Source organism: Lutjanus erythropterus, chromosome 4, assembly GCF_056507025.1.
Source record: "Lutjanus erythropterus isolate fLutEry1 chromosome 4, fLutEry1.hap2, whole genome shotgun sequence".
NCBI classification, from domain to species: Eukaryota; Metazoa; Chordata; class Actinopteri; order Lutjaniformes; family Lutjanidae; genus Lutjanus; species Lutjanus erythropterus.
In genome coordinates, this window is record NC_139320.1 from 37,803,346 (window position 1) to 37,820,231 (window position 16,886).

The 16,886-nt window shown below is 40.9% G+C and overlaps 1 protein-coding gene across 2 annotated transcripts in view; it reads left to right on the forward strand.

Annotated features, from left to right (window-relative positions):
* The window catches only part of igsf9ba (immunoglobulin superfamily, member 9Ba), a 96,508-nt gene that overhangs the window by 22,363 nt on the left and 57,259 nt on the right, over nucleotides 1-16,886 (forward strand). For both annotated transcript variants that reach the window (XM_084717896.1, XM_084717897.1), the window contains exons 2-3: nucleotides 3,316-3,513; nucleotides 14,742-14,888. In XM_084717896.1, coding sequence (XP_084574022.1) covers nucleotides 3,316-3,513; nucleotides 14,742-14,888 — 345 coding nt within the window. The remainder of the gene's footprint in view (nucleotides 1-3,315; nucleotides 3,514-14,741; nucleotides 14,889-16,886) is intronic.

Sequence of the window (16,886 nt, forward strand, 5' to 3'; positions counted from 1 at the left end):
TAATTATTTGTCTCTCACCAATGATGCATATTTTTTACAAAATAAGGTTCTATGGTGGTCAATGCAGGGACGGTCAGCAGATTGTAATTTTTTAAAAAATATAAACACATAAAGCAAAAAACAATCTTGATCTTGATCCTCTATATTTGATTTTTCTTAAGAGCTGTGACTAGGATACACAGCATTTCTGCACTGCAAGGCAGACATATACACAAACACCAATTTGACCTGATTGATTTATTGGATTTAGCTCCAATAAAAATGTATTTAACATAAATGTTATCTTGTTTTTGATGGGGTGAAATGGAAGAAAAATGTCCAGTAAAAAAGGAAATTAAATCTTGCGGCACCCTTGGCCTGTGATGAGAAGAATGATACCTCTCTTATGTCTGTCATCTAAATATAAAGCCACGGCCAGTTAGCTTAGCTTGTAGCATTAAGACTGAAAACAGGGGGAAACTGCTGGCCTGGCCCTGTTCAAAGATAACAAAATCCGTCTACCAACACCTCTAAAGCTCACTAATTAACACACGACTAAACAAACAAATTATAGTGTGCTAATTAGTGAGCTTTAGAGGTGCTGGTACGTGGATTTTGTAACTTTGTCCCCCTGTTTCAAGTCCTCATGCTAAGCTAAGCTAACTGGCTGCTGTAGCTTCCATTTTACAGACAGACATACAATTGATATCAACCACTGAACCTAATTGAGTTAAATTGAGTGGATTTTTTTAAAGAGCATTTAACAAGAATATTCAGAGTGTGTGTCTCGGCAGCAGCCCTGCATGGGGTGTTGAAAGGGGTTATTATAATCTTTTTTAAAGGTGTTATAAATGAGGCTGCAATGGAGTGTGCTCAGGTGTGAATTTCAGGCTTTTTGCAAGCCTAAAAGGATTAGTTTAGCAGATTTCTGATTTTGTTGTGCTTATAACTGGATAGGACAGGTTTCCTCAGCAGCGCATTAAAAGGTCATGGTTTGCACAGGTTGCAGGGCAGAGGAGCGTCGCCTGCAGAAGTGCTCTCGTTCAGACTCAGCAGTCTTTAAGCATTCTGACACACTCCACCATGCTCAATCAAACACAGACTCCCCCTTAGTTTCATTTTAATGAAAATACTGCTTTATTACAAATTAGAATAGGTATTTTTGTTCTTTTTTTGAAGTACAGTACAGTCTCTGTGGCTTGTAGTTGTCAATCAGCTCCACTATGAGATCTTTTACGGTGTGTTTGTTGGGTATTAACCCTCTTTAAGGTCGCTATTTAGGCCTGTGCAGCTCTTTTATCCACGTGCTGGTCATGTGCGGTTCACTGAGTCATGCACATGTATTTCATGAGCTCAGGGTGTAGCATAGCATAGCTGTGTTTCCCTACTTGACAAAGAGGCACATTAGCAGAAGCAGATTCCAGGACTGCTGAGGGCCGTAACTGGCAGACCACATCGCCACTTTAAAAAGTGTAATTTGATTAAATCTGCTCTGTTTCAGTCCAGAATCTGTGCTGGCTGAAACGAATAAAGTGGATTAACTCTGTCACAGGATGATGCAGATTAAACTGGTAAACACAATCACTGAGTGATGCATATGGCCTTGAGGGGAGGGGTTTGGAGACACAAAAACTGGGTGAAAATATTTGGGTTTTAATTCCACTGTGCTGTGTAGGCCTGCGGCTAGGGATTATTCGTCATTTTTTCGATTAATTGTGATTGATCAGTTGTTTGGTCCATAAAGATGGCATCCTCAAATGTCTTGTTTTGTCATCAATCAAAAATATACTCAGTTTACTATCATAGAGGAGTAGAGACACCAGAAAATGTTCACATTTGAGAAGCTGAAATCAGAGAATTTCCTCTAAACAATTAACTGATTGTGAAATAGTTGGCGATAAATTTACAGGAAGAGTTGACAACTCATCGATTCATTGTTGCAGCTCTTATGCAGTGTGCTTGCAGGCCATAAAATATTTCCATTTCTTACAGCAGTGATTATGGTCGAACATGTAGCAGAGGAACATCATTATAGATAAGCCTGTAATACCACCAAGTCCCGACGTATTTGTTCTTCTTGTAAAAATTAGCCCCGCTAATGCAAATGATACTGCTAATGGAAGCGTTAAGTTATTCAGCTGGTGTTTCTCCGGAGTGATACGTCAGCATGTCTCTTGATCCCTGAGGCGATTTTCCCCCTGGGTGAGGGCGGGTAGTCATGCTTGCTCTGACGGTGGAGATGCAGCCGGTTCAATGAAAGCGGGGGTGGCAGCTGGAGAAAATCCATTCCCAGAGTGAGCGTTCTGCTGAGGCAGGTATGCCGACCTTTCAGTCATCTGATAGGTCAACGCTCGGCAGCGTGCCTGGACATTTGTGGCTAAACGCCAGGCCTGGTGGTGCTCATAGTAAAGCTTATCTGAGCAGCAGCCAGCGATGATCAATGGAACCCCTTGGCAGCTCATTTATAGTACAGTATGGCACAACCACAAAACACTCACCAACAGATGCAGGTGACAGATGACGATAGGCTGCTCTGTGGAGGGATGAGGGGAGCCGATGAAAGGGAGAGGGTTTACCCATGTGCATGGTGACCGCTCTGAATCTGCACAGCCATCTCAATGTGAACCATGGTCATCTTAAACAAAATGTCATTTTAATTCACTGTGCAGTAGTTTAGTCAGTCAACTTTAATTACTACTGTTTTTTAAATTAGTCTTGGATGACTTTTTCTGCTTTGTCAGCAGGAATTCTGTACAGTAGAATATGCCTGCACCTTGTTCTCTTGCATGTCAGACTCAGGCCCCCATTGAGAAAGCCATTAAGGGCTCTATCTTACGCACGGCGCAAAGCGGCACACAGTGCAGCTGTCGTCGCTATTCCCCAACTGACGCAGTATCAAAAGTACTTGCACCATCAGTGCGCTCATGAGCACGTTGGTTTTAAAATGAGGTGAGGTCAGGCGTATTGTTGGCGCATTTTTATCTTGGCACCATTGACCATTAAAAACCTGGTCTAAAGTCAATGATGCTGTATTTTCCTGCTATATGAAGGATGCATTATTGAGACAGTGAGATGCACCTATGTAGGAGACTTCACAACACAAGTTTCAGCTGCAGTCCCTCTAATATCTGCAAGTGGATAATTTCAGCCTCCACATTCGCCTCTCCGACTAGCCAAATCCAGCACTCGCAGATGACACACCTAAAACACATCAAGTTGAACACTCCTCAAATACACTTGGCCATGTACTATAGACCATGTGCTTTAGACCGTCTATAATAATATGGCCCTAAAAATCTTTGTTTGTAGTAAAATACTGTTTCATTTTCCTCTCAGGTGCCCACGGAGTGAGAGAGGAGCCCCGGTTTGTGACGGCTCGCGCCGGAGAGAGCGTGATCCTGGGGTGTGACGTGTCCCCTCCCCTGGACGGCCAGCAGCCTCCTTATGTGGTGGAGTGGTTCAAGTTTGGAGTGCCTATCCCCTTCTTCATCAACTTCCGCTTCTACCCTCCTCATGTGGATCCAGAGTACACTGGTAAGACGTCTGTAGATACAGCAAAGTAATCCGGCTCTGAAAGAATACAGAGACATAGCGAAACGTCTGTTTTATCTGTATCAGACTGAGTTTCAGATTGAATTAAAGAATTAATGAGCGTTTGGATGCATCTTGGGATGAATCAGGATCAAGATCTTTTTGTTTGCCAGGCACAGTAAATCCATGGGACTTTGTGCTGTTGACACCGCAGCAGATACAAAGTTGACAAGAGAGTTTCAGAGTGAGTCATGATAACCAGTGACCATAAAAGATAGAAAGGCATCAAGACTGGGGCATTCCTATGTTCCCAGGGTCCTATGTGCTATGCTAACTCTGACCCTAACTCTAATCCTGTGTCTTATATAAAGGACGTGGGACCCTGAAATTAGGACCTTGGGAGGGCACATGTGTAGAACATAGATAATCTCCCCATAATATCACAATCACAGCTGGACTAAAACACATTTCGGCCAAATACACCAAGCCTACATTTATCTGCGTGTCTGCAGTTGTCAGCTGCATTTTACCGTATGTGAAAGATGGTGACTTACAGGCACAATCACACACACTGCAACATTCAGCTTTACAGATTTAAAGCAAGTAGTTCAGTGTTCGGGGGGAGCAATGTTTTTCTGGATACTGTATACATGCCAGGGAGTACATAAATGTGCCTGCCTATGAGCAAAAATGTACTATGAGTACATTTCATTCCATACAGAGAATAATGAGCCCGAGACAACAAAGACACATAATTATTCACTGTTGTAATGTTTTTTAATCACTCTTCACCAAGATACAATGAAAATGCCAACAAACAGTGAGCACTGACACGTATTAGTCAGAGGACATTCACACCAAAGACAACATATGGCACGTAACTTGTGTTCATTGTGCCTCCATGCATGGTAGACCACAGCAGGAATAGACAGAAATCGTTCTGCACAAATAAACACACACATTGATAAGTGCTTTGCTATTATCCTACTACTTATTTCAGGCACCTAAATATACAGGCAGATACAAATTTATAAAGAAAACAAAAACAGCGGCACTGATTATTTCCATATTTTTGGGCTGCCCCTAAATTTCTCGATTGAGGCTTTCAGATGAGCTGAACAAACCTTTGCTCCCCTGTATTTCGAACTCTGGAGGTGTTTGATATTTTGGGCTTTTTCATTTTGTTGTTGAGAGATAAATGAGAAGTTTGATAACACTCATCCATGCGTCTCTGCATAGCCTAAATATGAAGCTACAGCCAGCAGCAGGTTAGCTTAGCTTAGCATTAAGATTGGAAACAGTGGGAAGCCACTACCTGCATTGGTAAAGCTCACTGATTGTATATTTGTTTATTTAATTTGTGTCAAATCTAATGTACTGTAGTGGTGCTGGTTAGTGGATTTTGTTTAGTCAGAGCCACGCTACCTGTTTCCAGTTGTTATGCTAAGCTACGTTAACTGTTTTCTGACTGTGGCTTCATACCATACAGACAAGAAGGTTTTATTGACATTCTCATCCAACACTCAGCATAAAAAACGAAAACAAACAAACCAAAAAACATGTTTTTTTCCATTGTCAACTTAACTGATTGTGGCAGATGGCCGCCCACCCAGAGCCTGGTTCTGCTCAAGGTTTCTGTTTGTTAAAAGGAAGTTTTTTCTTGCCACTGTTGCCAAGTCCTTGCTCACGGTGGGAATAGTTAGGTCTCTGTAGATAATATTATAAAGAATGCAGTCTAGACCTGCCCTATTTGAAAAGTGTCCTGAGATAACTTCTTATAGCTGCTCAAAATGTCAAACTATTCCTCTAAACTACAGCAAAGATAACAGAGTCTATCAGTTTGAGTTGTTGAAGTTGTTTGACCTTGTTTGACCTTGCCTCAGTAAAGATGTTAACAACTAACCAGGTTACATGAACATATATTACTTGCTAAAGGTAGATGCAAATAGTACTGTCAACCAGGCACGTGTAACCTGACCAGTATTTCCCTAAAAGTATGGCGTGTGTCTCAAACCATGGTAAATCTACCTTTATGAGTGCATATAATATAGTAATGATAAATTGCTGTACTTCAAAAACATTATGCACTACAGCTTTAAGGGTTCTGCATAACTATGATCGTTCTGTAAACATTTACAGTATATAGATTTCCCTACACTGCCGCAGACCTAATTATGAGCTTCTGGCTGACAGCAGAAACATATTGCTGTGTGTACATGTACCTCCCAATCCTATTTCACTGAGACGATTGACCTGCAATATCAGCGTGATCCAGTGTGTTTTCCCTCACAGTGGTACTTCAGCTGTTCAGGCTTAAGGCATGAGGCGTGGTACAGAACTGTGAGGCTTTTAAGTACTACGAGAAAGACTCTGCAAACCGTTCTGGTTCCTGAACTGCACTTGTTTCGGTTCTAACATGGCGTTTGGGCCTGTGCAGGGGCATCTGCTGCTGCCTCTGAGTGCATAGAGGGAAATAACTGTGTCTCAGCAATTTATGGCTGCATTGTACATACATTCTTTCCCACACGCTCTAGTGACAATGCAGCACAGAACACGTACAGTATAGAGTCAGTACAGTATATTAAAAAACCCTACACGCTGTACATATAGAACTGTGGTTTACAAGGGAAGGTAATGCAATGAACAGGAAATGAAAAAAACATGACAGACTTAGCTTTTATGAAGCTAAAACCAACAAATTCATAGCATTTGATTGAAAAATTACTTACATGATTTATGAAACCTGCATAAAATAATCGTTAAAACACGGAAAATACACTGTAAGTACTGCCAAGCCCTGTTTTTGTTATTTAGCCTCCTCTCATTAATACAATGCAAAAGGCAAAATGGTAGTCAGTATAATGCAACACTGCACCACAAACTGCAGTCTCCAAAATGACCATACACTTGAATCCACAGAATTTATTGCAGGACTGCATTAGTTTTGGCTTGGCGTACTTAATAAACTTGCTACTGAGTGTATTATGTCCTTTTAATTTGAAATTTTTCATTTATGCAGGCTGCAGATGTGGAGCAACATTAGCATCAATTTTAAATCACATTTCTGGCTGAATGGTGAATTTAAGTCTAATTTTGACTCTCTTTCAGCTCTGTTTGTCTCCACTAACTTCTGAGGGATTTGACTCTGTAGCTGCTAAATGCTCCATGATCATCAGCTAGTTGCTACTGTTGTTTCTTTGCTGTTTGGTGCTGAGCAGGTAGTTTACAGTAGGTTTTCAGAGCTTTTTGCTGAAAACAGCTGCCTGCTGTGGCCAAAACGCTATGAGAGTGGAAAGACTGAACCAGAATAGTAAAGTTGCAGGCTGTAAAACCAAAACGATGAACTGAAAGATGTTAAAAAGCACTGCAGAGCTGATGGGAAATGCAAAGGTGGGTGATAAATCTTTGCTCAACTGTTTCGATGACCGACTCCTTTCGCATTTGATCCATGTTAATGTAAAAATATAACATTAAAGTTTATCTTCAGACACATTTTAAACCTACTACAAGGTTTTTTTTAACTGGTTATGAAACAGTCTCAATTTATTACTGATGCTTCTACACAATCTACATAAGTTAACCAGTCATTGAGAAAATTTGCAATTTCTGCATTGTTGTTCTGAATGTCTGCCACCAGGTCAGATTCTCTTGTGGTAGCTTTAAAGTAAAAATACTCAACTTAACCTTTTGTTTAACATGGTTTTTCCATGTAAAAAGTAAAAAATTAAATTCTGAAAAGCATGTCTATCCCTTTCTGGATCTGTCCTTGTGCTCTGCTCTGAGCCTCACTCAGATGAGGACTAGCAGATGTACCAGAGTGGTTAGTTAGCATCTTTTATTTGTTTATGTTGTCTGTTAGCTTGTTAGCTTGTAACTGGCAGTAGCTGACACAGCTAATGTTAACTGTCCCTCTCTGTCCTGACAAGCCCGCTCTGTGCTGGACGTTTCAGGTTTCTTTGCTTGCATTACAGCGATTGGCTCTCGTACTTGTTACGTACCAAATTTAGCTTGACCAGGGTTTGAATCTCATGTTCTAGAGAAGTCCACAGACACCCCCCTAGTCAGTAGAGAAACCACTCTAGTGACAAACTATGCACAGATACAAATCAGTATAGTCAAGATCAGACGTTTTAGGGGACATAAACATAAGAAAAACACATTTTTGAGTGGCGACGATCTTTAATTGTGTGTTTTTCTTTACATTCATCACAGCATCACACAAGCTTTAGATCTCCCTATCCTGGCTTACACAATGTGTTTGTGTCTGCCTTCACTCAAACTACTCACAGCAGGAAATTGGTTCTTCTGAGGTTGCTTCAGTGTCTGTGATAAGATGGCGAGCTGTCAGAATGGGGTCAGAATTACCCCTTCCTGTTCCCACCTCTTTACCAGGCACAAAACCCCTGCCTGACCTGGTAATGTGCTGTGAAATAAATGCTTGTCGAAAAGCCGGAAGATTCAAATCCCTAGTGTGAGTGTACTAAACATGGACATAACAGATTCTTTATCATTTTTTTATCGAAATGAATGTAGTGACATGGTGTAAATAATATTGAATTCATTGAAATTCCTCCCTGTGGGCTTTTCAAGCAGGGTCATCACTGCAAAGAAGACTAATGGCGGTGACTCACCGTCTGGGGAACCCTGCTTTTTGTTTCATGGAGGCTACTGTAGATGCTGCTGGAGCGTTTCATTGTTTACTGTAACCTCCTGACAAGCAGCAGGGTCTGAGTGAACAGCGCTTTTCAAACAGCATCACCCTCCGCTGTGCTCACTCAGGCTCCAGTGGGCCTCTGCCATGTGGCGTCAAGTCCACTGTTGAGGAATTACCAGCGAACAGATGCGGCATGAATATGGCCAGTCTCATTACATAGATTAAAGTTGGTTGTGGGGATTGCATGTGCATGGTGACAGTGTGATAATGACACCGGACTGTAGTTTATGAGATGCTCTTTGGGGACTCACAGTCTCAAAGCTCATTTGGGCTGTTTCCATGAATTGTTACCACTCAAAATAATAAAATTGGTGAATAGATTAAATGTGATATTATTCAATCACACAGCTGCTACCAAAACAGAGATTGTCCATGAATACTGTACTTCCAGTGCAGACAAATAAAAATACTTTCACTGTGCAGAGTACTGCAGATTTCAGTGACAGTAAATCCATCTGTGGGTCAATCATTTTGGTCTGGGTCAGGGAGCATTAGCTTTGTTCAGTTTCCAGTCGGTCTAATTGTTAAGACCTACAGTATATCTATTTTAATATTTAATTCAAGGCTCCCCAAAGAGAAGATATGATTTCTTTTCCTCATTAAATCTGTGTATTTTCCCTGTTTAATTCACAGCTAAATGTGAAATTGCACACATCTCCTTGCAGACTAAAATCTATCCCGGATCGTTTTGCCAGTTTGTCCTGCAGCTATATGGAAATTACAACATTTAAAAACATCTATTTTTGTGCCCACATGACGCAATCAATAATTCAGATGTGCAGCTTGTGAAATTTTAGTGTCAGATCGTACCGCTTTGGGACAAGTGATTGGGAAACTAAATCATATCTCTCTCAGCACCAGCTTCAGCTGCAGACTGCACAAGAATAAAATAGATATGTAGTCTATAGTTTATGTAAAACAGTATCATCCTCTCAGGGGCTCTACTTGTCCATGAATAAGCTTCAGAATTTTGTTTTAAAATTCTATATTTTAATTAGTATTAAAAGAACATTGGAAGTAATGTAAAGTATGTCAACATGGAGAATAAAGGTATTTCTGGCACTATTTTTGTGACACATTAGCATAGTTAGTGGTTGGCCCGGCAACTATTTGCAAAAGATTTTTTTCACGGTAGACATCTTAATCTCATGGTAAGAAAATTCTGTGTTCACCTTATATAGCAGGACTGTAATTACAAGCAGCCACATGGCAAAAATCATTCGGTCTTCAAGCTGTAATTTCAAGTCATATATTTAGAGTTTCTTACAACTATAATATGTCCTAATTGGCAAAAGCAACAACAAACCTTTGGAAAATGGTAGCAAAACCTCGATCACTCCATCAGTATTTAAATAAAATCCAATACTGACTTTAGTTCACATGATTTAGTAAGTTATAAAGATACTTTACACCACTAACAGCTACTTAGAACCACTAACAAACTGCTAAAATTATGTTATGCAATGAAATACACATTTTATTTGGCGTGACTACAAGGCTGGCTGTGCATTTGCCATCTTGGAATAATGTATTAGTCAGAATAATTGGAAATTTTACACTCTACTGGGAAGGCTGGCTTCCCAAGGCCTAGCTCAAAATCTGCCTGCACAACCTCACTGAACAAAGATGTTCAATGGGGTTGAGACGGCCAATCAAGTTCTTCCACACCAAACTCAGCTAACCATTATTTTACGGACCTCGCTTTGTGCACAGGTGCAGACTTTACAGTGGCATTCCAGTGGGTAGCGTTCTCCTAGTCTTTCAGTACCAGATGATCAGAGATCTCTCTGCATACTGATCATCTGGGTATTTCTGAATGCAAAACAGTTGAGGGCACACCTTACTGGACACATGGCTCTTCCCACATTCTCCTCAGTGTTAAGCACACAACTTCTGCATGTCACCGCCCAAATATGAAGGGCCACCCTGAACACAGTTTTTTAAAACTCTAATTATTGAAAGCTGGGAGATTGTCCTCACTCTCTATTGAGCAAAGCGTTTAGAGACTGACTTGTGAGTCTGTCTTTGTCCTGGCATCCACCAAACCCAGATATGTCCTTCAGACTGCCAGATAGTAACTCGTCGTCATTCCGAAGAACATATTTCCACTGCTCCAGAGTCCAGAACCAATGCATCGGTATTGTGTGCGATGGTGTGCGGGTTGCCTGCCTTTTCTTGTCCATGGAAACCCGTTTCACAAAGCTTGTGGTGCACAGTTCATGTGTGGATGCTGCTTCCAGTGGCAGTTTGGTCTTCCACTGTTGATGCTCCTAGGCAGATCCAGTGGGTCCGATGAACTGGTCACGTTTAAGCTCTTTACGACCCATTCTAAATTCTAAATGTTTGTCGAGGGAGATTTCACAGCCATGTGCTGGATTTTATGCACTGGTTGGCAATGAGTGTGGCTGAAACACCTGAACTTATTCACTGATAGGCGTACCCACTGACATTTGACCATATAGTATATGTTACGGTCGTTGTACGATATAATAAGTCAAACCTTCTCATGTGAAAAAGGTATATGGCAGCAAATGCTACAATCACAATGAATGAAAAGTAAGATAACTTTAACTATATTATGTATGTATGTATTTCAGATAGTGGTAATCTTATCAAAGGCTACATGTTTCCCATCTTTTAATTGTACCTCTTTGGGTCTTTAAGTTGTTATTTTAGCTTACTTCACTGTTATTTGCCAACTTTGTCGCTTTAGCGTTTCCTCTTCAGAGCGTTCCTCTCTGACAGAACTTGTGATGTGATCTGAGCAAGGTGTTAGCTCCTCGGTTTTCACAGCAGACAGGAGCCTGTACTGTGTAAGTGGTGTATGCCCTGGGGGGCGGTCCTGACGTGGATACAGTGCTGTTAACTCTGTTTACAGCAGCACCCTCTCACTCCTTGACAAATGGGAGCTGAGGTTGATCCCTACCCTTCACGCCACCACCCGCCCCACTCAGCACTTCAATGCCAGGGCAAAAATAGACCTGACTTTTTAAAGACAAGCTACCTTTTTACTGCAAGACTGCAGTCCCCGCTTCTCTGTCTTCCTCTTTGCTGTATTGATTTTCTGCTAACTAAAAAAACGTCACTTTTCTACCCCAGCTATGGCAGCAATCCCAGGGTTGGGGTATCTATCTATTGCATTTATATACAGTGCTGGTAGAGCCGTTCAGCCCGCCCTCGGCGTCAATATATTTGCCTGACACTCAGTGTGAAGTAACAGGAAGCAGTGCTTACAGTACATCTCCACATCAAAGTTTGGAAAAATGCTCCATCTGAGAACACTCGTCAGACAGAGCAGAAGCGAGTGTTTTAGTCTGTTGGGCTGTCAGAGGCAGCCATGTGAGCAGCGGGCTGCAGGCTTGAAGACAGACAGCTTAGCAGCTGAAGATTTCACCATGCCTGGTTTCCTGAACTTCTCTCATCCCTGGTGATTTCCTCCTTTTAGAATTCCAATTTATCCTCCGCCTTGAAGAAAAAAAAAGAAGCGGGGATGGAGAAGTTTCATAAGAAATAGATGATTTCTGTGAGGTGCAAGGCTGCTCTTTTTCCACAGCAACACCAAATACTTTATTTTAATCCAGCTGGAGGTATGGCTCTGAGGTAGTTTTATGTTTAATTCCCAATACTGGATGGTAGCTGGTTTATTTTTACAGCCAGATGGTTCTCAGTTCATAGTTAGAGAAGTAGTTTAAGATTTTGAGAAGTACATTTATCTGCTTCTTTGCTGCAAGTTAGATGAGAATAGCCGTATTGCAATCATGTCTGTCCACTACTTATGAAACTGTGCTAAAAACTTGGTATTTCAGGACATAGCAGTGCACTATATGGCGAGCCTCAGTTCGTGTGCTAAGTACATATGTACAAAATGAGAACAGTTTAGTAAGTGCGAGTCAAATATGAAGTAATACAGAATATATGTTTTCCTATAATTCATATTTGGTTGCACATCTGTGTACATGGAAACTGATAGTCTGCCTTGTAAGCCTGTTTGGCCTGGACATCTATTGCTGCAAGATATTATCTTACCTTCATATCAGAACACAGCCCCCCATTCTGAGTATATTTTTGTTGTTGGACATGATTTAGTCCATCCAAATGTCATATATTTTAGCTCTATTTAGCTGTACATATTTCCAGTATAACATAATATATAACCATATAATTAGGGTTGTTGCAATACCGATACCAGTATGCAAATTTATGCACTGATCCAGTACTACATAATTGACCCTGAAACAGGACCCTGCTGCTTCCCAACAGCATCCTGTGCACCTTTTTTTCCTCCCAGTATGGCAAAGTATTTTCTACGGCATTAATTCTGTATAGATTTGTTCATGTTTTACAAAAAAAGTTTAACCTGAGCCAGGCTGTATGAGAATCACACCATACCACACCCATACATACGGTAATTAGTAGTATATTTATTTATTCATTTACTTTTATTTATTTATTTATTTTTTTACACGCTTAATTTTTAAAGCACAGGTATTGAAACAGTAAAGTGCAGGTATTGGATTGGTATTGTGAAGGAAAAAAATGTATCTGAACATCTCTAGTCATAATTGTAGATTTGAAAATTTATCAATAGTCATGTAAAAGTCCTTTGGAAATCTGCAGGGCTGTCTAGTCGCAGTTGCAGCTGTGCCAGTCTATCTAAATCATTGATCCCAAAAAATAAGAAATCGTCTCTGTTTGAAGTTACAGTAAGTGAAATCCTTCAGGTTAAGGCAAAGATTAGGTTCATAAACAACTTTTAAGGTTAAAGTTTTGCTAGTTTATCCAAAAGGTGACGTTTGTGTCCATTTAGTTTGTTTATAGTTTAGGGGGTCCCATGAAGCTACAGTCAGGAGATTGTTAGGTTAATCTTAACTCGGCACTAGAAACTGGGGGGAAAAGCTAGCCTGGCTATGCCCTGATGGAACAAAGGCAACAAAAATAATCATGAAAAACCAAATCCAAACAAAATCCTTCTTGTTTTTTCACTTTGATTTTTGTAGGCTACAGATTAAAAAAACAGTATATATGTGTAATTTACTGAGTCTTAAATGTGCTGGTAGGTACAGCTTTTTAAATCTTTGGACAGTTCCAAGCTAGCTTTTCTCACCTGTGTCCAGCTTTATGCTAAGCTAACTATTGCACAATTACAATAGATGAAAACAAGACTAAATTGCTTGGTGTTCAAGTGGATAAATCATGAAAACACCACTGCTAGGCAACGGCAACATCGACACCAAAACTGCCTAGAAGCCACAGAGGCTAACAGTTTAGCAAACCAGCAAGTGGACAACATAATGCAGTAAATGCATAAGCATAATGAAAAGATGATGATGGAAAATCCAAAATGACTGAAATTACAATATATTCCTCCTGAAATGAAAGCGGTGCTATTTGATTCCACATAATTACTTGTTTCCTGTAAAAACAGGTAGCTAGGGATGGACTTGTTGCAGATTTACAGTAGCTGATAGCACTGAATGAGCATTAACGCTACACTCTTCTCCCCCACAGCCACACAGCTATAACGGTCCATTAACCTAACTGACTCTTCCCGGACGGGGAGCTCCCAGTGCACGACTAACCGAGCTAATGGCACTAGAGTTAGTGGTTAATTACTTCAGCAACAAGTATGGTTATTTTTCCATCAGGAAACTCCGTAAAAGTAGCATCTCCTGGCTGCAGCTTCGTATTTACTGTTCAAGCATTTTTCCCCAAAATGTCAAAACAGTTCTTTTAAACGTACAAACTGAATTTATTTGCTAATAACCCTTTGTGTTTGAGGATCTAGAGTCAGCATGCTCTTTGTATCTGTTGTGATTCCTCCAACAGTCCAAAGACTTGGATGTCAGGCTGATTGAAGGCTCTAAATTGCCCGTAGGTATGACTGTACAGTAAGTGTTAGGAATTGTCTGTCTCTGTTAACTCTGTGAGAGACTGGCAACCTGTCCAGGGTGATTTCCTGCCTTCCATCCAGTGCTTGGAAAAGCTCCAGCCTGCTGCACTCCCTGAATAGGAATAAGCAGGTAAAAAAACAGAACTAAAGAATGAATTACCTGACTTGGACGTTATGCATCTAAATAGACTTGTGCTTGTGCTTATTTTAATAACTAGTAGCTCAAAGTCTGAGTTTATGGAGCCCTTGCAGAGAAACAGAAGATGGAAGAAGCAGCAGAGATTCATGTATTGTTGCACTTAATCCTAATAACATACAGTACTCCCTAGAAGAATATGTTTTATTTGTCTTTTTAATCACTTTAGAAGACAAACAAAAGCCCTTTTTTTAATCTAGTGCTCACAGAAAAATATCACACCATGACTTGTTGGCAACAAGAAATCTGTTTTTGCACGAAAAAAGGTTGAGGTAAAGCACTTAACCCCCCACTGCCATGATGGATCTTTGTGGTGACCAGCAAAGCTACTAGGCGTGAGTGCTGAATGCTGCTGGAAAAGAGCAGGCAAGGGGTGTTTTAAAGCAGAAAAAGTGGTTAATTCTGGTGTTTTTCGTCCTCTGTGTCTGCAGGTAGAGCCTCTCTGCATGGAAAGGCCTCCCTACAGATTGACCCCGTGCGCTCCGAGGACCAGGGCTGGTACGAGTGCAGGGTCCTGATGCTGGAGCAACAGTACGACACCTTCCACAACGGCAGCTGGGTGCACCTCACAGTCAATGGTGAGTCACCTGCCCGCAGGGCCGGCTCTCTGACCTGGGAACATATGTTAGTGGGTGGGAAGAGAGTAAAAAAAAAAAAACAGAAAACCTGCGTCATACACTTCCAGCTCCATATGAAATAAAGTAGTCTTTTCTAGAGGACATTTTGGACACCGCACCTCGAATCTCTGAAGGTCAAAAGTACAGTGCAGCAATGTGTTTTTTTCACTTGGAGTTGGTCATTTTTGGTTCTGATGAAATGTTGTTTTGCACTATGATTGACTTTAGCTACGAAGCAAAGTTAAAGCTACGTTAACAGAAGGTTGACTACACAGCTAACAACAAGTTTACAACGCTTAGGCTGATAAAAGCTCATAAAATACTCACCCGCAACATTCAGAACGAGCTTTTCCTCCATTTTTTTGCTGTACAGGCTGATGAGTCTCCACCAGCACCTTTCTGAAAAGTTCAAAGAAGCACTCTGACAAAAAGACGCTGGGCACAATGGCTTTTTTCTATGCGGCTGCGGCAGGCCTTCGCTCCTCATATAGAACAATTGAAAAACGACATTAGCGCTATTTGGACACAGGCTAATCGATTATTTGACTAGGGATGACGAGACTGCTTCAAAGCTGCTACTGTTGCCATGGTAATCGACATCCAAATCAGTAATGTTTTTTTATTAAGAGAGGAAAGGGACGTTGCATCGCCTGCACCGAAAAAGAGGCTAAAGACCGATAAATAACGAGAAATTGAGCTCCTTAATGGCTTTTAATTAGTCTTAAATCCCGCCTACATAAAAAGCAGGCATGTGCACGTGATAAAAGCTCTGATCTGAACAAGCTGAAAAGCATCCTCACGAGGGAACGGTTTTTACTCTGCGACCTTACAGAACTGTATTTGTGAGCGGAAAAGCATTTCTTCTCCAGTTGCACAAACCGCGAGCATGCAGCCGTGAAAAAGCTCAAGCTCAATCCTTCCTACGTGCTTGCAACTGTTTAACGTTTGCTCCCCCGTCAAGTGACACTTTGGAGGTGGGGATGGAATAAGCAGCGGCAATGTGTCTCCCTTCCTGTCCTCGTCTCTCCTTAGACTCATAATTATTATTAATAATAGCAAAGCATATAAGTAAATGACGACTGCTAGTTTGAGGAAAGTATGATAGCTTTCCCCATACTTCCCACTGACAAAGCCCTCACAAATGTTGTGTTTGGGGCAGCCCTACAGCTGAGAGAAACTGTTTTTACAACTGATTAATTGTTTTGTCATTTTTTAAAAGCAAAGTTGCCAAACATTCAGTTGGTTCCAGGTCCTCTTATGTGAGAATTTGCTGCTTTCCCATTTTCTAAAACAGTCTAAATTGAATATTTTGTGCATCAGTTGGACAAAGCAAAACATTTGAAGATGCCACGTGGAAATTATTTTCATTATTTCCTGACATTTCCTAAAATTAAATATTTGAATTTACAAATTATTTAAATGATACTTCCTTGTGCTAAACATAGAAAGGAAGAAAGGATAGATTTAGAAGGGCATTCTGAGTGATTTTGAACAAACTCTTCTTGTACTTGCTGGACTTTTTGATAAAAGAAAATAAAGAAAAATAAAGACATTTTTCATAATTTGCAGCTCCACAAACATCCCCTCAGTCACCCTGGTCCTGCAGAGTGAATTATTGACCTCCTGGTCCAGTTAGTGACAGTTTTTTTTTATTGGCACATTTGACTGAGTGACTGTTGGACTCTGTTTTAGATCATTCCTGCAGCTCCTTTTCAAAAGGCCTGGGGTAAAAAAAGGGGATGAGAGGCTGGTTAGAAGAGAATTGATTGTGGCCTGTTTAAGGCGGTTCCGGCAGGGATCGTCTGTGATAGTCTGAGAGCTATCAAACTGATGACCAGGCGGAAAAAAAATCTGCACCTTTGCATTTCCCAGGAATGCCCCAGTGGCTCAGAGAATCCTGTGTGAAGTGTGTCTTCACATTGTTGCAGCGCACCAGAGACGACAGAGACAACGATGCCT